Source organism: Crocodylus siamensis, chromosome 3 (assembly GCF_052110815.1).
Source record: "Crocodylus siamensis isolate JL-2025a chromosome 3, ASM5211081v1, whole genome shotgun sequence".
NCBI lineage: Eukaryota > Metazoa > Chordata > Crocodylia > Crocodylidae > Crocodylus > Crocodylus siamensis.
This window is the reverse complement of record NC_143397.1, coordinates 36,641,148-36,663,239: the sequence shown is the minus strand read 5'-3', so window position 1 is coordinate 36,663,239 and position 22,092 is coordinate 36,641,148. Positions and strand designations below refer to the sequence as shown.

General features: G+C 42.2%; 1 protein-coding gene across 1 annotated transcript in view; it reads left to right on the top strand.

The window, feature by feature from the left end:
- MAP1B (microtubule associated protein 1B) overlaps positions 1 to 22,092 on the top strand; it is a 103,033-nt gene that overhangs the window by 4,819 nt on the left and 76,122 nt on the right. Inside the window, exon 2 of the mRNA XM_090038133.1 lies at positions 2,720 to 2,821. Coding sequence (XP_089894259.1) covers positions 2,720 to 2,821 — 102 coding nt within the window. The remainder of the gene's footprint in view (positions 1 to 2,719; positions 2,822 to 22,092) is intronic.

The following is a 22,092-nucleotide window of genomic DNA, read 5'->3' as shown; positions in this document are numbered from 1 at the left end:
GCCTCCATCTGACATGCCAGAAATGGGGGGAGCCGCAAGAGGCCCAATCCTCATTGTTGGCAGTAGCTGCACGCATGCCTCCGGGTGGACGGCAGGGGAGGGGTTGGTGTTGTGCTGCCCCAGCCCCTTCCGTACTATGCGCTGTGAGCCATGTATGCACCTGCTGCTGCCACAGAGCCAGTGCCGGGGCTCTGGAGCCCAGTGCAGCTGTCTGCAGTTTCCCAGCTGCCTTCCACAGCTGGCCCAGGCTCTGGGCAGCTGTAGCAGGTGGCTGGAAGGCTGCAAACAGCTGTGCTGGCCTCCATGGCCCTGGCACTAGGTCCATGCCAGCGGTAGCTGCACGCATGTCTCTGGGCAGACAGCATTGTGCTGCCCCAGACCCCTTCCTAGCCATGCACCCAGAGGTGCATGCACAGCTGCTGCTGCCATGGAACTGGTGCCAGAACTTTAGAGCCCCATGAAGCTGTGCCTGGGCTCTGGGAAGCTGTCCGGTGTCCAGGTCCACTGTGCTGTGCTGTGCTGAGGAAAATGGCCTTACTCTGGCACACATGGTTGCTTATCCCTGTACTAGAGAGATGGGGGGTTTTTTGTTTTGGTTTTTTGTTTTCTCTCTAGGGCCTGTGGAATTGGCCATGGGAAGGGTCTTGAAATGAAAATCCTCAGAGGTGTCTGGAGAATTCCAGCCTCAAATCTGTATGTTTCAGGCCAGCTATGGAAAGTGCTGACAACTGAATAATTTCCTGCAGCTCCTGTTTCCCTGCTTTATTTCCATACCCCATCATGGCTCCCTCCAAAGTCAAACTCCTTTTCTTCCCCTGCTTTGGTAGAAAGTGAGGAACAAATTGATGCTCAGACTAAAATAGCTGTATGAAACTAGAGTGGAATTTTCAGAAGAGATGCTGAGGGGGAGGAGTGTCATGTTGATGACTTGACCACATCCACACTAGCTCCTCATCCTACAACCAATCCCTCCATTGCTAAAGACTACAAAGACTTCACTTGACAGTTGCATGGATTGGCTTCTGAAAAGGAGAGACACTCTTCTCATCCCTCATGCCTTTCCCTGATTTTGCTGTTCAGCTTGGCCAGTTTGTAAACACCCCCTTTTTGGGGGGGGGGGGAGTTCTAAATGCTTTTTCAAGATGGCAGTGGCTATATCGTACTGTAAACTAATTGTCTGTACAGATGTTTACAACTCTTTAAGGCACAACATGAGTTTTAACATAATATTCCGGACTACTATATTCATTATTTGGTTGCTGCATTCCTATGACATTTAAACCAGTAAACTTTTCCCAATCACACTTCAATTTTTTTATACACGTTTTGGAAACATACATTTCAGTACTATCCATGTATCATGAATCTCATTCTATAAATAGCTAGAGGGGGGAAAACACTAGATAGACAGGTTCAAAGTTTTGTTTTTCCTTTTTTAATAAAAGATTGACCGTAATCTTTTTCTATTTGGAAACCAAGAATTTCGGAACTTTAGGGACAAAATGAATAAAATAACATATTTTAAAGTTTAAAATAAGAGAGAGGTCATGGCTAATAAAACTTACTCATCAAGAAATATGCTAATACTGGATTACTAGGGGTGCACCAGTAGACATTCTGGGGGCTGGTACTGATAGCCAGTTTTTAAGGAGGCATATTGGCCAATACCAATCCAATTTCTGATACAGCTGTGTGCAGCTGGTAAGTCTGTGGTGGAAAGGGGCATGGGGGGGGGCAGATTAACACCACACCCTTCCATGGTGAGAGAGGGAGTGGGGCTAAAGTAGGCGCTGCCCAGCTGGGGTGCTGCGGGTGCAGGACAGAGCTGTGGCTCGTTCGGGGGTTGGGGAGGAAGTGGCATGTTTTTCCAGATTTGGGATGGCTGCAGTCCCCCTGCCCCCTCCATAGCTCCCTCCCAGTGTCGCCCACCCCAAGCACAAGGCAGCACCAACCTTTTTTCCAGCCTGCAGCTGTAGCCTGCCCTGCACAGAACTGGGGGAATTCGCCTTCCCTCTTCATGCCCTCCCAGATTAGCAGGGTGTAGCAGTGGGAGCTGCTTCCCCCTCCGTGGATGAGCCATGGCTCTCTCCCTTGCTTGCTCCAGCTGGGCAGCGCCTAACCCAGCCCCAGCCCCACTCCGTCCCTCATTGCATGGGGGACATTAATCTGCCCCTCCCCTTCCAGAACAGATTTACCAGCTGTAGACAGCTCTCCACACCCTGGGGCTGTGCTTTTTGCTGCCTGTGTGCTGCATTGTGGCTGTGCACACACATGGGCATTTATCGGCCACTTCAGGCCAATTACTGATATAGTCAATATTCTTTATATCGGTGCCAGTCCAATATTTGACTGCTGTATCAGTTCACCTCAATGGATTGTGTGCGAACTGATGATACTTTTCATTTCTAGGGAAGAAATACAATGGTCTTATACTGTAGATAAAATAACCCCTGAAAAATGTAGCTTTTCAGCTAATGATAAATAAAAGCAGTTTTATTAATAAGCAAGTTGAATCAGGAGCACGTATCATCACCATGTACCCCACAATACTTCTGCATGCTCAGTAATTCAGTAATAAGGTCAAATAACTTATTCTTAGAATGATGTTCCAATGGGGTGACTGAGCAGATACTATGAATGAGAATCCAGAAATACTCAACTGAAAACTTTTAAAATAAATGTCAAATTTATATAAATTTTTTTGTATTTTGAATTTTAGGAATTCGCTCATGGGACACAAATCTGATTGAATGCAACTTGGATCAGGAACTGAAACTTTTTGTTTCACGCCATTCGGCTAGATTCTCTCCTGAAGTTCGAGGTGAGGTTTCTCTTCACTGTTTATTGATGTTTGCCCTATTGTATGTGTTAATTTTTTAATTTTACATAAAAAATAAATATTGCATGACCTAGTTTTAGTTTTTAACCTCTTGTATAAAATGATTATATTCTGTCTTAAAAATAAGTGTTAGACATTCTTGCGTCAAATAATAAAATATTCTGATGCAATATATTTTGATAGTGAGTTTTTTAAGGTAAGATGACTAAACCCCGTGTTTTGTGAATGCACAACACTATATTTGAAACACCTGTAGCACAAGGATACTTGGATGCTATTGAGATTTAGACACAACTCATTTCTCTGACTGAACTGACCTTTAAGGATAGGGGACAGGTTAGTGGCCCTGGGGACTGGAGGTCTCTTATTAGAACAGGTACAGTTCAATCTTAAGTGTGCCATTGTCCTGTCTTAGGTGAACCTCTGTGTGGAAGCAGGAAGGTGGAAATATCTCCATACTCATCCACTGATGGCTATTTGTGATTGCTTCTGTAGCAAAGATGGTGGCTTTGTGAGATGGAAATGGTGGGACCCTAAGTAAAAGGCTGTCGTTTACCAGCTCATGTCAAGTGCATCACTGAATGGTGACTTTTGGCACTCCTTACTTGAGCTTAAATTAAATTGATAGCCAGGAATGAAAAACATCAATCCTTTTTAATAATACCCATCTGTTTATTTTCACCTTAAGAACATTTTTAGAAAGGTGGGGGTGGAAATGCCTAGCAAGTTTTTGTCTCTATCCTTGAAATTTAGCTATTGCTTTACAGGCTTTGTTTAGCAAATTACTGTTTTTTGGGACACTTCAAGCATGCTTGCATCTCTTTCCTCTTGAGTGAAAAGAATGTCCAGCCCTTCCACTTTCATTAAGAAATCCATGACCTTCAGGAGAATTCGGTAGAAATTCTGTACCTCTGGACCAGTTCCAAGGTCCTTTGCCATCCATCAAGGCAGGATCCCCAGATTGTAGAGGTACCTCGTGTAAAGTTTAGTACAGCTTCCAGCTGATTTTTGCCAGAGGTGGTTGGGAGATGAGGATCCTGCTTCCTGTGACTCGAGCCCCATTTCTCCTCCTCACCTAGGTACCTCACGCTGTTTTGAAGACCTTTTGTGTCTTCTTCACGAGGATGTATACAAATAAAATTTGGTATTTTGTGAAACTGAATTGACTCCACTGTTACTTCAAGAACAACTAATGTTTGGCAGATTTCTAAACAGATCATTTGAACATCAATGTTATGTTTGGGCATGTATGAAATGAATCTTAATTTTAAGTTAACATGGTATGATGTTCTCAAAAGAATACAGGTTGCTTTCACTGGAGAAATAATTGTAGGCATCCATATAGCTGTACATGCAGCATAATATTGGCTAAATGACACTAACATTACTTCTCTTAAGAACTTCTGAGTGTTCTTGTGGTGATTATGAAATGCTGTATTTTGCTACTAAGGCAGACTTTTTGAGCCAGATATTACAAACTAACAAAGAGATCCTTATGTCTTTCTGGCATTACATTATTGACCGTTAGACTTGGATAATGTAATGGAATGTCTTCTGTAACTTCTTTCTCTTGCAACATTTATCTCTAAGCAGGTCAACAACCAAGTACCCATAAATTTTATACATTTAGAAAAACTTGGTAGCTGTTTGGATTTATCCCTCTAGTTTGGTAAACAGTAGAACAAGTACAAGAAAACTTGGTGTGAATATCCAGGTCCTGGTTCTGCAATCACTGAATTTCCTTGAAGCAGAATGAGGCCCAAAAAACATGCCTTACTATTTGGTTTAAATATCCATTATCATAAACCAGATTTCCTATTGTTGCAGTAGGAGCACTTGGATATGCAATATTTGCATGCCTTACCTTTTGCAGAATTAAATATATAGTAAACATAATTGTTAATTTGCAAATGTCTAATTTAGTTCACCAACTTAAAAAAAAAAACCCAACAATTTTTACTTTTAATTTAGCAGAAACGTTTTGGATTTTCACCTCCTAAATGTCATCTTGGACATAGCTGTTTGATAGCATTGCATGAATAATTAAGCAAATCCTCTACTTTCATTTAAATTCTTGGAGTCTGATTATTCAGCTCACTCCAGGTTTTTCTAGTGGAAAGATTATAAAATCCAGTAGGAAAATATTCTCTAGGAATTGTATCTTTAGCTGTGTGGGGTTTTCTTGTGTCTAGACAGTCCTGTTTAGTCTGTCATTGTGCAGAATTACAGCTTAATTGTATGTGACTGGAATTCATCACCAACTCTGACAAGCAGTAATGAATGTATTTTCCAGCACTGCTAAGTCTCTAAACAATAAACCTTAAAATCTATGTTCAAAGAGCATTAAGGAGTCTCTTAAACATGAAAAATATAGAAAATCCAGTAGTAGAGCTGGCACTCCAGGCCAAGCTCTACCTTCAGTACTTGTGTAAGTCTTGCACTGGCCTCTGGGGCAGTTCAAGCAAGACTCCAGTGTGCCCTCCATAATGTGCCATGAAAAGAAAACTATGTTAATAAAATGTCTGAGTACCTTATTTCTGCTGTGCCACTTGAGTCTGTAGTGACACAAGGAGTGATTTCACAGCAAGCAGTTAAAATTTTGAGAGAAACTGCTGTCCCTGCACACTTAGGACTGAAACTTGGAATCTGTCAGGATTTGGGTAACTAATACAGTGGTCATCATGAAAATTATCCTGGTGAGATTACAGTGGGCCTCAGGGTACATAAGGTAAAATGTGATTAAATGATGAGCTTTTAGCCTGAAATATTCAAAAGGCAGGAATTTTTAGAATTAAAACCAAGCCTTCCAAGTAAATAAAATGCAGAAACCTTTTGAGGAGGGGCTTGTCACTTATGTGCACTGTCCTAGTATGCTGGGATCCACCACCTAGCTGAGGTCTCTAGGTGCAGCCATGATGTAAATATTTTTAATGTGTGCCCTTCTAATGGTTGCCCAAGGATGGAAATGTGTTAATACACTTCTTCACATCTTCCACAGAAGCTTGTGGCTTACAAGCTATATCAGTCCTGAAGGTGGTATGTTACTCCAAAGAGAGAGGGGAGGGGAAGCCAATTCCCTGTCCTCTCCAACATACACCTACTGTGTATAAGAGAGGCACTGGAGTCAATGCATCTCTCTGAGCATCCATGTTTTTGTGAGGAATCGGAGACCTAATTCTGTCCCACTGTAGTAAATGGCAGTATACTCACTGACTCGGAGTAGGACTGGCTCTCAAATGTATATATACATTTTATTTCCAGTATCAACAGTATAAACTTCTTTTCGCTGTTCTGCATGTGTAGCTATAGTCCAGAATAGTACTTGTACAGATAATTTACCATTGCATGAAAAATGGGATTTGGAATAGAAATATTAATGGAGCCTTTCCTGTGGCTTATACAGTAGGATCCTTATAACAATAACAAACCTTGCACTGGTTCTGGTGAAAAATAAATGCAAAGCTTATTAAATGGTTGCCAAGACAACAAGGAGCACCACTTTTTTAAATGAACATTCCAGTCCTTGCCTCTTTGTTTCCTCCGTCATGGAGAAATGAGAATTATCATCACTTGTTCTTGTGCGAAGCTTATTTCAAACAAAATTTCAAGTAATGAACAGTAGTGCACACAGACACAGTGGCTGTATCTACATGTGCATTTATGCTGGCTTAAATTTACTGCACAGTATCTTACTGTAAGTAAGTGGGAATAGGTCAGCATCTACAGGTGCAGGTGTTAGTCCCAATCAGTACACACACACACACACACACACACACACACACACACACACACACACACACACAGAGTTACTGTACAGGAAGGCATCTACATGTGTGTTACTGTGCAGTAACTCATTGAGTGTAAATCTGATACCTGCATAATGCAGGTATCTAATTTATGCTCAAGTCAGTGAAGTTGCCGTATTTAGTGTGAAGTATGGACGTGCATGTGTAAACGCGGGCCCATACTGCACAGTAATTTCAGTTACTGCGCAGTAAATGCTCACATGTAGACCTGCCCAGTGAGAAGCAACTGATTTTTATCTCATGATGAAGTAAGGAGACTGAAAAGCTCTGAATATTGCTGTATTTTAAACTGAAGCTGTTTTGCTAACAGCCTATCAGTACTCTTTAAATTAAGAAATATTTTAAAGGTGAAATTAGTTTCTGCCTCTTACAAAGCAGAAATGGGCTTTGTTTGAGGGGAAAACAGAATGCAACCAAATATTATTTCATTAAGCTTTCCACAGCTGCTAGTCTGCCCCTTTGTCTTTTTACACGGGATTCGTATCCACTGTAACAGTGTAGATTCCAAATCTTATCTATACAAATCTCTTTATTTAAATTAATGCAAGATTTGTGCATAAAACAGTCCCTAGTGCCTCCTTTCGTTTTCTTCCCCTAATGACCACACATTTGCCAGCCTATTCAGGATCAGCAAAGGGCTTAGTGATATGCAGAGAATACTGAGGCTCCCCTCGGGGGCTGCTCAACTCGTGCTTCTGTTCACGTATTGGGATGTAAAGAGGAAAGCCTTGCCTTGGGCTCTCTGTAGAGTGTGAATTTTACCCAACATTACCTGCCACTGAGAGAAGCTATCTGTATGTTGTACACCACAGTTTTCAGTGAGAAGGCACTAGAAATGTTTCACAGAAACTTTCTAATAAAGGGCCCTCTATCATTTTACTTGGGTTGTCATGGACAGTTTGCGACTTGTTGAATCATTTGTAATATCTGGCAAATAAGGTTCTTTGGATACATTTGATTATCTTTTATTAGAACAATTCAAATGGTTGGAAAAAAATTTATTGTAATCTTTTGGGTATAAATACCCTTAAATAGAAATACTATCAGCCAGAGCCTTAGCTGATGTAAATAGAGGAATCTGAAGACTATCATAGCCATGGTAGTTTACATCAGCACAGAGAGCCTGGCTCAGTGCACCATATAATCAGCTCTCCAGAACTGTAGATAAAGATATCATTCTACTTGCATCAGAACTTACTTAAAAGTATGTTTAAGATGTTGTGGACCAAATTTGGATGTCACCAACATAAATTGAGATGAGTTTCCCCTGTACTGCACTATCTGTATGTCCAGTATAGTGAATGAGAAATCTTCCCAGAAAACTTGGAAGCAGACTTAATATCAGAGTGATTTGATCTCTTAAAGCACTTGACAGTGTTCTGCTTTGAAACTCTAGTAGTTTGTTGCACAAAGTCTGGGATAGTCTATAAATGAGGTTCTACAACCTGGTGGGGACTGCTGCAACTGGAACAACTATCAGTGGAGTCCTATTAGCCTGTTTATGTATAGAGGGTTTGTTTCCAGTTGGCTACAAGACTTGTTTTTGTGCGTTAAAGTGGGTGCTACTTGGAAGAAGGAAAATGGAGGCAGAGAGAGCTGGAACAGAGAATTGAGCTGACTCATACTGCCGTGTCTGTGATTGGTGTTCCCCGTAGGGCGTTGCTGCTAGCAACTTCGCAGCAGTCAGTGTCTCGCTGCAGAGCACCACCAAGGTAGTGGAATGCAATTATCCTAAAGCCTGGTGAAGAAGGGATACCTAAGAGTGTGCTCACCTCACTCAGAATTAAAAATACCATATTTCACAAGGTGCAAATAGTACTTTTGAGGGAGGAGGGGAGCCCAGGAAGAGAGAGAGAGAGTGCATGGCTTTCTAGGGGGCCAGTAAAGGATAACAGTAGAATTATATATTTGGATCCATGAACTGCTAAGTCTTCTTCTTTAGTGGTAATCAGAATTCCAAAACTATGCAAATAAGCAATCTTATTTGCTCTGTGAGTCACTTATTGCACTGAGGTGATGTTCTAGAGTTTTTTGCAACTTCTGGGTATTTTTAGGAATGGTATGAAGGAGAATTAGCATGGTTTCACATTTAATGCTAAAACACCAGTACACAGATGCTAAGCTGTGAATGTGAATCAGCAAAATTATAGGGGGAGAGTTTTATTTTTAAACGCCTCTCACTGCAAGTAGGTGAAACCAATTCAGTATTGCAGAACTCCTCAGGTTTTGGAGCAATAAAATGTTGGCCTTTGTGTAGAAGGTAAGAAAACATTTGGAACTAGAATAGGAATAAATATCGATAGAATATTAACTGATGACTTCTGGGCTTTAGGGAATCTTAAATTCCTGTTACTAATACTGTGGAGACTTCTTTTTTTCCTTCTCCTTTTTAAAAGGAGGACAATTGAGCATATTTACCTGTACATTCATAAGGTTTCTGTAAGCAAATACTTACAATATTATTCTTATTTCTTTTTTGTATTCAACTGAATCTTATTAGATTCTTCTCACTTTTTTATTTCTTTCTTTGCTGCCATTGTATTTTGTATTGGATATTGTCTCTATTCAGTTGCAAAGTCCAGTGTCCTGTTCAGCATAACTGGCAGTTGATTTTTTTTTTTCACTTATTTTCATCCCTTCCTTCATAAGTTTGTTCTAAGAATTTTACTAGGACATCATTGCCACTTTTCATTTGATTTTTTTTTCTTTTTTTTCTTTTTCTTTTTTTTTCTGGTTGTCATGGCTAGTCTTTTTTCCTCAGCTGTCAGGTTTTTATTATTCCTTTTTTATGTATTTTATTTCATGACTAACTTTCTCTACATACTTTTACCTACAAGTTATCCATTATCATCAATCAGCTCATTGAAAAGCTGATATGGTTGAGCTAAATCTTCAAATGATTTTTATTCAGTATCTATGATGATAAGAGGCTTGATCTCCACTGAAATATAAGGAAATTCCTATAAACACCACTGGACATTTGATGAGGCCCTAATAGTATTACATATCTTTTTATGTTCAAACTAGTGCTAGATTTGATAACTATATACATCAAGAGATGGGAACTTGTTTTCCTGTTTTTTCATGTAAAACAGTACTTGGTGACAAATAACTTGAGTGACAGATGGTTCAGAAGTAAGAACAGATACAGCCTGTTTAATCTTGCAGGTTTACAAATAACGTTGCAGTCAGGAGTTTTGACATTGCTTCATGTAGTAGGCCCTATGTGTCTGTCAACTATAGAGGCAGAACTGGTATAGTTAGTTCTGTGCACTGTTCCCAGATTTATTGTGAGAAATGCAAATACCTCCACCAATAGAGGCTAATGGTTTTATATACAGAGGCCCAGATTTTTGTCTTTGCACAAAGCCTTAACACGAGGGAGATACAAGCAGCATTGAGAAAAGGTAACTTCTTTCCACTGGAAGCAGATTGTGTTTATTAGAAGGGGAAAAAAATCCTTATGACCAGAGTTCCAGCAGTGCCTTACAAAGCATTGTGTAATACATGAATAAAGTGTGTAGTTTGTGTACTGAACAGTCTAGATACCATAAAGGGCATTATTTCATAAGACCATAAGAAGGACCATACCAATTGAGACCAATGGTCCATCCAGCCCGATAACTTCTCAGACCATGACGGAGGTGGATGCTTTAGAGGGAGAGCATTGAACTAGATGTATCTAGAGTGACCTATCCCTTTATTTATTGCTGTCCCTGGCATCCACTATTCTTGGTTTATAAGTTCCAGAGGAAACATCTCCAACTGTTCTGGTCAACAGTTAATAGATCTATCATCCATGAATCCTTAAAGAGCCTGCTTATGCTATTTTCCTCTACCATCTCCTGTGGCAATTAATTCCACAGGTACATTTTTATGTTCTGTGTTTTAATTTTAAAAAATTGTTAGTTTTTAAGCCCCTCTCCTTGTAATTTCAGTAGGTGGTCTCTAATTAAAGTATTCTGGGGCTTGGTGAATAACAGTTTCCCATTCACTTTGTCCACACCCTTCATGATTTTACATGACCTCTACTATAGTTTCCCCCTCCCCCTCACTCCCCCAGCCTTCTTTCTAAACAGAAGGGGCAACTGCTCCATACCCCTGACCACTCCAGTTGCCCTTCTCTGTCACTTTACTAATTCTGCTTTTCTGAGATGTGGAGAACAGAACTGCACACTATTAGTATCAAGATATAGGTGCAACATGGATGAGTATGACATCATGACGATGTTCTGTTTTGTTTTCAGTTCTCTTCTTAACAGTGCTCAACACTTTTTATTGACATTTTTTTGGTCCCTGCTGTCCATTAAGCTAGTATTTTTACAGAACTAACTGCAGTGACTCCAGGGTCTCTGTCCTGGACTATAACAGCTAGTTCAGAACCCATCATTGTGCATGTATAGCTGTTTATTTTCCCCATATGCATTACCTTGCATTTGATATTGAAGTTCATCTGCCATTTGTTTTTAACCCACTTAGTTATTTTGGTGAGATCAAATTGTAAGCCGACGAAAGGAGCTACAAAAAGATTACCCAGAATAATTTGGTATTATCTGCAAACTTAGACATTTTGCTGTGCAGCCCCATTTCCAAATCATTGATGAAAAAGTTGGAAAAAACAAAACTGGGCCCTGCACAGAATGCTGCTGTGCCCCACTTTTGATATCTCCTTCCTGAAAAGTGATTAGTTAGCCCTACTCTTTGCTTGCTACCTTTTTTAACCAGTTTCAGTTCAGGAAAAATGTTCCCTTTAATCCCAAAGCAGTGCAGCACAAGGACTGGGGAGCTCTCTGATTTTCCAGGGCCTGACCAGAAGCTGTCCTGCTTCTGGAGCAGCTCCCAGCCAGCCCCTGCCTGGATGGGGAAATCCCTTGGGAGCTAAGTGCGCCGTAAAATTATTTGCTCCTCAGTAAATAGTATGCATCTATAGACAGTGATGCTTTACTTGGGGATTTCCCTGCCCAGCTGGGGGCTTGTGAAGAGCTGCCTCAGAGGCGGGACAGCTCCCAGCCAGCCCCTGGCTGTTTGGGGAAGCCTCTCTGGGCATGAGTCATGTCCCCATGTGCATGGGGCTGGGTGAGCTCTGCAGTGGCAGCAGTCTTTCAGTCCTGTGCACATCAGGACCCCCTCCTGATTGTACACAGGGTCAGTAGACAGCTGCCACTGCAGCCATCAGAGCTCTCCTGGCCCTGTGTATATCAGGATCAGCCCCTGTGCTCCCTGCCAGCCCGAGTGAACCTGGAGTTTCCCCTGGCTGCTGTAAGGGACCAGAGCAGGGTAGGTATAGCCCTGGACTGGGCTGCTACCATTGGGAGCAGATTTGCTCGCAGGAGGGAGCATGTGTAGATGTGCTCTCAAGGAAGGCTTACTAGGCCTGTGCAACTAGGCAACTACTCGATTAGGATTTGTCTGATTCTATTTGGGGATCCTAATCACTTTTCTGATTCAGTTTGCCTGAATCAATTCGGAAAAGATTTCGTGATTTGGCCATAGGGTATAATGGGGACTGAATGAAATATCTATAACTTTGGGGTTTTTTTTGGCTGATTCAGATGAACCTTGCAGGGATGGTGCTCTTGCTGAGGCCACAAAGCCTGCAAAGTTTCAAGAAGATAGGTGCAGGGGTTTCTGGGAAACTGCACCTCAAACTGCTGACAGGCAAAATTCATGACATGACATAGGTGACACTATGTGTGTGCTTAAGGCACAGGGGGGTGAAAACTGCAGGGGGAGTTTGGGTTCTGAGGCCCTGCACCTCTGGCCACAGGCAAAACTCAGACATCTGACTCTCCTCTGCACTTTTACTGTGCTGCTACATCCCCCTTTCCCCCCCAACTCCAGCCTGTCCCTTACCCCCTGATGCCTCCATTTTCCATTTTCACTGAATGGCTTTCTTGCCTGCATTGTGTGCCAGGCCAGCCTCTGGCTTATTTACTATTCTTTCCATCCAGGACCAGGAGATGGACCAGCTGCAGGTACTTCCTCAGCCTGACAAAGGGTTTTTCAACCCAAAAGCTTTCTAAGATATATTTTTCTAACTATTTTGTTTTTTTCATAATAAATGTATACACATAAAAACACAAGATAAGCCATCACATACCAGAAGTAACATATCCAACACAACATCTTTATAAAGGAATTGATAGCAAGAAGTAAAGACAAAGGCTTTGTGACAGTTCCGTCTGGCTACATTTGCTGCTGCTGGTGCTCCTGGTGTTGAGCCAGCTAAGTTATTTTAACCTACTGTCATTTACAGTGGTGGACTGGACTAAGACTGTAGGGGAGGAGTGTGCCTTAAGACACACGCACACAGACACACACAGACGCAGTCACCTATGTCCATGAATTTTGCTTGTCAGCAGTTTGAGGTGCAGTTTCCCAGAAACCGCTGCACCTATCTCCTTGAAAATTGTTAAGCTTTGTGGCCTCAGCAAGAGCTACCACCCCTGCAGTTTTCACCCCACTGTGGCTTAACACACACACGACATGAGTTTTACTTTCAGGATTTGAGGTGCAGTTTCCCAGAAACCGCTTCACCTATCACCTCGAAACTTGGCAGGCTTCATGCCCTCAGCAGCAGCTACCACCGCTGCATCTCTCTTCCAAATCAACCAAAAAACAACAAAGTTTTTTATATATTTAATTGATTTCCCCATTATACCCTATTGCTGAATCTTTTCCAAATTGATTCGGAAAGCCTAAAGCTGGTAGTGATTTGATTCTGATTCGTAGATTCAGCATTCGAATCGCAATCCAAAGCTTTGCACAGCCCTAAGGCTTACTACACCGTATTTTACTGCACAGTAAGCCTTTAGCATTATTAGCATGTGCAGACATGCCCACTGATCTGTAGTTCCTGGGATCTCCTCTGGATCCCTTTTTGAAGAAGGGCGTTATGTAAGCAACTTGCCAGTCCTCTGGTACAGAGGCTGTTTAACACTAGGTCGCATACTAGTGCCAACAGTTCTGCAGTTTCACTTTTGAGTTCCTTAAGAACCTTCAGGTGATTGACACCTGGTCCTGGTGATTTACTCATTTTTTGGTTTATCAATCTATTCTAAAACTTCTCTTATTGCTTCAGTGTGGTCCAGCTCTTCAGAACTATCTACTACAAAGGATTTGATCTGGGATTCCCCAGTGTCTTCTGCTATAAGAAGAGATGCAAAGAATTTATTTAGCTTCTCTGCTATGGCCCTGTCATCCCCGAGTACACCTTCTATACCTTGATTATCTAAGGTCCCACCAATTCTCTCATGGGCTTCCTACTTCTGATGTATTTAAACAAGTTTTTTGTTATTAACTTTAGCACTGTTGCTAGACAGTCCTTAAATTCTTAGCCTGACTCACTTTGCTTTTACACTTGACCTGCCAGACTTTGAGTTTCCCTATCTTCTTCCTTACTGGGGCACACCTTTTGCGAAAGATGCCTTTTTTTTTTTTCGTTTTGCCTTGAGCGGCCTCCTTAACTCTGCTATTTCCTTCCTTCTATTTTGGTTTAATGTGAAATCTGAAGAGATCAAGATTTTTTTTTTTTTTACTTAAGTTATCTTTCAGGAAAACCTGCCTCAGACAGTTTCAGCAGAAACATATTAATATTTGTGGGGACTGGATTCCTCAGAAGGCTGCTAATAGCGGCTTTTACCTGTAAGGCAATAGCTTTCTCTCTCAAGGTGGGCAGGATTCAAAAATTGTTTCAGTGCAATGGAAATCTTGTATCTCCTAGATGGATAAATTTCTGAGTCCTGGTTTCACCTAGCATGTCAAAGTTGCATCTGTTCTTTGCACTGGATTGTAAACCCTTTGGGATAGGGATCATGTTTACTATTTAAGGATCAACCCAGAAGTTTCCAGACTAGGGGTTGCAAACTAGAGCTTCCCAAAGTAGGGGGTATCATGGATGAGTGTGGCTCACTCTGAAAGCAGGGTTATGAACCCCAAAAGATTGGTAACTGCTGTTTTAGCATGAAGGGGCTTCTATCTTGATTGGATCCTCCAGCAAACATTCCTGGAGCAGAGGTCTATGTTGCCTTACTCCCCATAAATAAGTATGAGTGGTGACACTATTGCCCATGCTGGAATTGGCCAGGTGGATTAAAAAATTGGAAGACGGACGAAAGATTATTAAAGAAATTAAACTTTTGATTTAATTACTTTTATTAGGCTCAGACTTCTGATAATTAAACATCTAGGGACGGTAATAATATATAGTGAGTTGAAAATGTCTATTTTTATGAAGGGCCCACAAGATTTGCATTGGAGAATCAGTGCAGGGTATCTGGAAGCAATCTTCCATGCACAGCTTCACTGTCACTATCACTCCTCTCATAACTTCCAGTTGTGCCTTAGTCATGATGTGTATACTGTAAACCCTCTTTTGTGCATACTGATTAGATCTGTTATGCAGAGGGACGGACCCAGAGGGGATGCAGTGGTGTGGTTGCATCCCCCTTTTACAAATCATGCCTTGGGAGCAGCAGCTAGGGTACTTTAAATCCCTGAATTGGGTAAGAACCCCCCCCCTTTTCTCTTCTTGCTTCACCCCCCCCTTTTTTTCCCCTCCAGGCCCAGTGGCACCTCTCTTCCCGTATCCACCACTGCCACTGTTCCCAGCTGACTTCTTGGGGGAGGGGGGAAGAGGCACTTAGCTGAGGATGGTGGCAGCAGGCCTGAGTCTACCACTAGGAGCTGCCCACCAGCCCAGGAACAGGTACAGGATGGGGATGCCTCCCCAGCCAGTCCTACTGCTGTTCCTAGCTGAGCCCGGCTCCCCATGCAGCTGCTTCTTAGAGCTCTGGCTACAGCTGGGCAGGTATGGCCAGGACTGCAAGCAGATCTCCCTGACCCCTTTTTTGTGCCCAGAGGTGTAAGTAGAAGGGGTAAAGGGAATGGAGGGGTGGTACTGCTGAGCATAGAAGAGAAAGGCAGGGGTATTGAGGGAGGGGAGATTCCTACCTGATTCAGGGACTTTAAGTCCCGAGCTGCTTCTCCCATGGCATGGTCTACCTGCCCTCTGGGGGAGAGAGCAGAGGGGCTGGGAATGGGGGTACAACTGCCTCTGCAGCATTGGTTGTTGCTCTTATACCTCCCTTTTTCTGCCCATTGCCACACCCTCAGGAATTCATTGGTACACTCAAAGTCTTCCTCTGCTTTTTTGCAGAGAATCAGTCCTACATGGTCTGTCTTATTCTGGCAGTTGCCCCAGACTGACACAGCAAAAATTCAGTGGAAGTCCTGTGGTTCTTGCCATCAGTAATTTGCAGGATTTGCATGTTAGGAACCAGTAGTTTGGTCTTATGCAGCATAATTTTAATGGTAGATTTGACTGGTCAAGCGAAAAAATTCCTAAAAATTCTTTACATATTTCTAGTGTCCAAAACTCAGTTTTCATGGGCTGTTATAGAATACTGTATTAAATTTCTCAGTCTGGAAGATGCATTCAAGAATTATAAAAAGACTCTCTTCAAATGTGTCTGCAGGCAAGATTTAATACATGTATCAATCTACTACACTAATGGTATTGTACATAATCGCTTGTCTAGGACTTACATTTTTAAAGTCATTGTTACCAATTACTAGCTGCAGAGTTCATTAGACTTAAAAGATTTATGTGATGCCTAATCAGGATTTTCTACATTTAACATTTCCTAAAAAAATATTCACAAGTTTTAATCTAGTTTCTCATCACTAATTACATTTATTAAAGATTAAAAAAAATAAACTTTCCATTACCTGCTGTTTTTAAAACTACTTAAATGATATTTTGTCTTATGCTGAAAGCTAACCTGCTGGATCAACTTAAAAAAGAAAGAAAAGCAAATGTCTTGTTTAATGGAACACCTGGAACAAATTGAAGCCATTTAAAAAAAATCAAAATGGAATCTGTGTATTAGTCACGTGACCCTTTTAAATTGCACAGTCGTGATCTTTTGATTCTTGTCTCTCTTTGGGTTGAATCGCAGCATGGTATCTCAATTACATAAATGGTATGTGGCTGTACCATTTGTACCCTCAAGAGTCCTGGTGGGAATAGTTGCTCTATACCTAGCCATCCCCCTTTTCCATTAAACCCTATAATTACAACAGGAATTACAATTTGTCTCCAGCTTTGGTGGGATAATGTCATTGCATGTCAAGTAGGAGATTATCATGTGGAAGGAGACCCTGCCGACATTTTCGTTTTATGTTAAATAGATTCTGCTTACATTAATCTGTTAGAGGGAACCATTGCCTTGCAGCAGAGTGGGGAAAACCCATTTACTCACTATGCTAATAGAAGCATGTGTACTCTCTGACCTATTAGTGTCAGTTACAAAGGAAGTGGGACACAACAGTTTGTAGTCTTGGTTTCCATAAATAGTAATATAAACTTGTGTTCTAGTACTCTGAAGCTCTCATTTGCTGCAATGGTTACTTTTAGGATGTGATTTTTTTTGACCCTCTAATAGTTTTCTATCTGTTTAGATCCATCATTTGTACTGATCTAAATGACAGTTGGCATTGCAGTCTCTTGCAGAAAACATGTAGGACACTTTCTGCTGTCACTGGCCATTTTGAACAGGTCTAAGCAATTTTCCTGTTTGCCAACTTGTGCAGTGCATGGTCAACATTTAGCTTTGTTGCTTTCATATTTTAGTTCATTCTCTGTCTTTCATTTCTATTTCTGCTGAGGTTAGAGGAAACATGGCTGCATACTACTTGTATGGCACTGCAACAGGTGCCAGGCCCCAGGGGTGGGACATTGTACCCCCTGGCAGCCATACCATGTCCTTTTGAACCCACTGATCCCTGACCTGTCCTCAGGCGCTAGGTGGAGCCCTTCAGGTCCATCTGCATGAGTGCACTAATAGTCTTAAGGGCTAATTCATAGCTCTGACTTCCCCTATAGCCATGCCCATGCTTCATGGGTGTTAATGGTCATCATTTAGGTAGAGCACTTTGCCCACAAGTGAATGCCAGGCTGCCGTAGGCCTCTACATTCTTACTGGGGCCTTGGCCTTCCTGTCTTCTGCCCCTCTTCTCTAGCAGGACCTTTTTATGTTTAGGCCCATTACACCAGACCTGGCTTCTGGGCGCCAGCCTTAGTTTTGCCTCTGTTGGGCTTCGCCCCCTCTTGGGCCTTGGGCCTCTGGCCCTCAGCCCTCCCAGCTTTCAGGCCACCTCAATCACCAGGTTTTGGTCCCCTCAATCGCTGCCTGCCAGCATTGTAAGCCCAGCCCCTGGCAGGGCTCAAAACACTACATGCCCTTCTGGCACCATTCGATCTCCCCCTCCCCTTAGTCACTACTGGTCTACTAGTGTAAACTGTAACAGTGATCCAAAGTGAAAAATCTGAATGCTCTGATATGAGACCATGCCCAGAAATACTCTCCCCTCCCCTCCGGTTGTTGTCATCTCGTTCCTCATTTTCATTTCAGAGTAGGAGGCTGTACTTTAGAAAGCACATGTAGTCAATATAAAGTCAGCCAAATGCTTTGTTTGCCTATTACTATATTTTTCAAGAGTGTGGTATGCCTGGCACTCATTCCATATGGCATCCAGTTTTCTTTGATTCCTTTTTCTATAGCTCCTTTAGTATTTTTATGTTTTGTAGCGGATATGTGTCCTAGAAGAAAAAGTGTCTGTGGCCACTGGCACCTTGTCAGTATGTTCACCCGTGCTACCACCTGTTTATCACAGTTGATGGTTTCTATGTTAATGCCCTTCTAATGAAGCAGTTATTGCATGCCAGTTAGATTCTAGTCCTCTTGGAAGGCAACCGTTTGTCCTCCCATCCTCTTCTGCTCAGGAGCGGTGAGGAGTAGAGTAAGCTTTTCCTACTTTTTAAAAAGTTGTTCTAGTGCTACCACTGGTTCAGTTTCATGAGTGTTAGCAGTTTTAGAGGATCGGTAGAGAGAGGTCACTGACTAATGCCATCAAATTAGGGGTGGTGTTATTTTTAGATATCTGATCTGGTTGGATGATGAAGCTTTTAAAATAATGGTGGTGTTGTAATGCTATACAGGATTTATGCAATGGTATACCAAAACCTAGTATTAGGGGTGCATCAATAGATTTTGGGGGCTGATACCAATAGCCGATATTTAAGAAGGCATATTGGCCGACACTGATCCAATACAGCTGCCTCCAGGTAGTAAGTCCAGTGTGGTGGAAGGGGTATGGGGGGTAGATCAATGCCCCCTGTCGTGAGGGTGGGGGGTTGGGGCCGTGCAGGATGGAGGTGTGGCTCAGGGGTTGGGGGCGGCTTGTCGTGTGCCTGCGGTGGGGGGGGAATGCGTGCTTGGATCTGCACAGCGTGGGATGCAGCTGCAGGGTGGAGCCAGAGCTGGCGTTGCGCGGGGCTTTTCTTGCTGGGGGCTGGGCTCAGAACAGGCTCTGGCAGTGCTGGGGGGAGGCTGCAGTCCATCCCAAATTTCACCAGAGCTCTGCTCCCAGCCACCGCCCACCACCCACTTCAGCCGTGGCTTTTCCTGGCACATGGGTGGAGGCAGGATGTTGAGCTGGGTCTGTGCCGGGTGGTAATGCAGGGCTGGGAATGGAGCTGCTCCCACCCCACAAACCACACCTGTATCTCATGTCCCTCATGCCCCCTTCCCTCCCCCCTTCCTTGCCAACTTACCAGCTGGAGGCAGCTCTCCACGCTGCTGGCTCTGCTTCATGCTGCACTCTGGCTGCGCACAGCACACTCATTTATTGGCCAAATTATCGGCTCCATAGGGCCAATATCCAATATAGACATACCGATACTGATCCGATATTGAACTGATCTTCATACCAATACTGATCTGATTATTGGTGCACCTCTACCTAGTATAAACTCCTGTCTGCGGTAGCTCAGCTACATAAGTTCTGGTAGGAAGAATGAAGAATCCCAGGTTCCCAGTCTTTCCATAGTTGTGTTGAAGAGCTATGCTGAAGACTTTCTATAGCAATGCTGAAGACTGAGGAAACTGGTATTTTTGGAGGATTGCAAGAACTTAAACAGGTGCAACTGTTCTGTACTGGGAGTGATCACGTGACTCCTGAATTTATCAGCTCCTCTGAAACTGTTAGACCCTATCTAGTAGTGAGGAGGAGATCTTTCTCTGTAGTGTGAGGCAGGAGTGTTGAACATGGCTTGCAGAGCTGTTTCACCTGGAGAGGCTGGGATAATTGGGGGCAAGGTGAGCAGGGCATGGCCTGATGAGCTCATATCATATGTTGATGGCAGGGGAGAGCCAGGGAGGCAGGGTGTGAGCAAAGGCAGCATTAACTCATGCTCTGCTGCTGCCAAGTCATAAATTCATATATGTAGGGTCGGAATGGACCTTATAGATTTTCTAGTCTGACCCCCTGCCCTGGGCAGGCAAGAACTGGGCTTAAATGACTTCAACCAGGCAAACATCGAGCCTCCTCTTAAAGACCCCCAGGGTAGGAGCCATCAGCACTTCCCAGAGGTCCAGAGATGAGATAACAGATCTGATTACCTACCCATCAGCCCTCTTGGCTCTCTGCAGATTTGTGTATACACAGTCAAGCCCTTTTTTCTAAAAGTGCAAAGTTTCAAGAAGGTAAATGAATAAAGGATATCAAATGACAAAACAGTAAAATGTAAAAAAACCAGTGATTTAAATTGAGGCTTCCTGACCAGTGCTTTAAATCATTATTTAAATTGATTTGTTTTAAATCAAATCCACCCTAATGCTCTTACATGACTACTTCCTTGTTAGGAAAGGAGGCTTGCTTCACTTGAGCTCTGACCAGTTCTCAAAGATGGTGTTCTTCTCAAAGATGTTCTTACCAGGCTACCATTTCTTGTGTGTGGGAGAAGTGACAGAAAGAAATGCATTGTTCTTGGATGTATTGTACATGGATCCATCTTTGTTCAGCTTGGCTGTCTGTGGCCTAATAGTGTGTCTTTGTTTTCTGTTTTATTGCCCCCCACGCCCAGAACTACAACAAATTTTGGCTTCCCCTTTGCTACTGTAATAAATAGAGTCTGTGATGTCCATTTGACCCTTATCTACTTTTCAGTCTTTGTTTAGCATTCCCGTAACTCTTTACCTTTACCCTTTATTGATACAGTCTTTGTACCCCTCCCCAAATTTTGTCACTTGCTGTATTTCTCATTTAGTCTAGCACATGGCTTGCTACCTCTTGATCTCCTGTAGAAATGGGAGCATTTCACAGAACAGACTGCTTCCAATCACATAGCTAAGATTATAGTTTTTTCTTTTCATTTTTCCCAGCTATTATTCTAGTAGATGACTTTGATAGCTGACCTTAGTTGTAGACCATGCTTTGCAGACCAGATACCAAATTCACCATCTATAGCCATAATTAAAAATTAGATGAATACTGGTTCAGCTATTTTACCATATGATAATCATGGTCAAATTACTAAAATAGCTTAAATGCCTTGCTGTAACACAGTGGCAAAAGGAACTGTTTTAAGCAGTTTTAGTGGGACTGATATTATTACCTACAGATCATGAGTTTGGGTCATGGTTGTCATATTGAACAACATAATAACAATCGTATTCACTGTCAGACCATTACACTTTGAAACTGCCACAGATGATTAAATCAAATGTTTACACTTCAAATATTGTCTCACAACATCCTAAAAATTATTTGGTTGTCTTTCTGATTCTTGATTAATCAAGGGACACCCCAAGAAAATGCTAGTAAGACTAACAGCATTACAAGCCTCTACAGATTTGCCCTCAGTAGTGCTAACATCTTGTAAATACATTGGTTTCAAATGCTTTTCCTTTTCCAGTAGTGTTCATATTAGTAATTTTAAGGGTCATACATTTATTCCAACCAATTTGTTTTGACTTAAACATGCTAAAAGGAACAATTGAACAAGAATGATGTATTTCTTCCAATTGATCCTTATTTGAAAATAGGTTGATTAGGATAATTAGGTTCAGTTTTTGCTTTTCACCAGTAGATGGCATTGGCAATTTCTGTATTTATTGTAATTCAATAAATAAACACAGTAATAAAGCAACTGTACTTTACATCTGCTTAAGCACCACATGCTTCTGTAAAATATTGCCCTGAAAATTTTCCTGATCTTTAAGTTGCATGCATTTTTTTTTTTTTTTAAATTTTATTTTGGAATGTATTTAGAATGTGAAGGATGAGTCCCCCAGGGGCAGGGACTGCAGTGGTCCCCAAATGTACTGCAACCAACATAGGAAGAACGCACTGCATCTCCCCACACGCTCCACTGAGCACAGCATCATTACAGGCCTTGAATGCAGTAGCATATGGCCACTTCCACTATGATTCTGTAAATACACTTCTCAAACTACTTGTAGGGCTGCTGCTGGAGTTGCAGAGGATAAGCATTGGTGCTGTATGCTTGTTCCTTCATTTTGGGATAGATTTCTCGTCCCCTTTAACTTCTTATACAGTTCCCCTTCTCGCTGTCCTTTTACTTGAATTAAAACCAGAATTTGC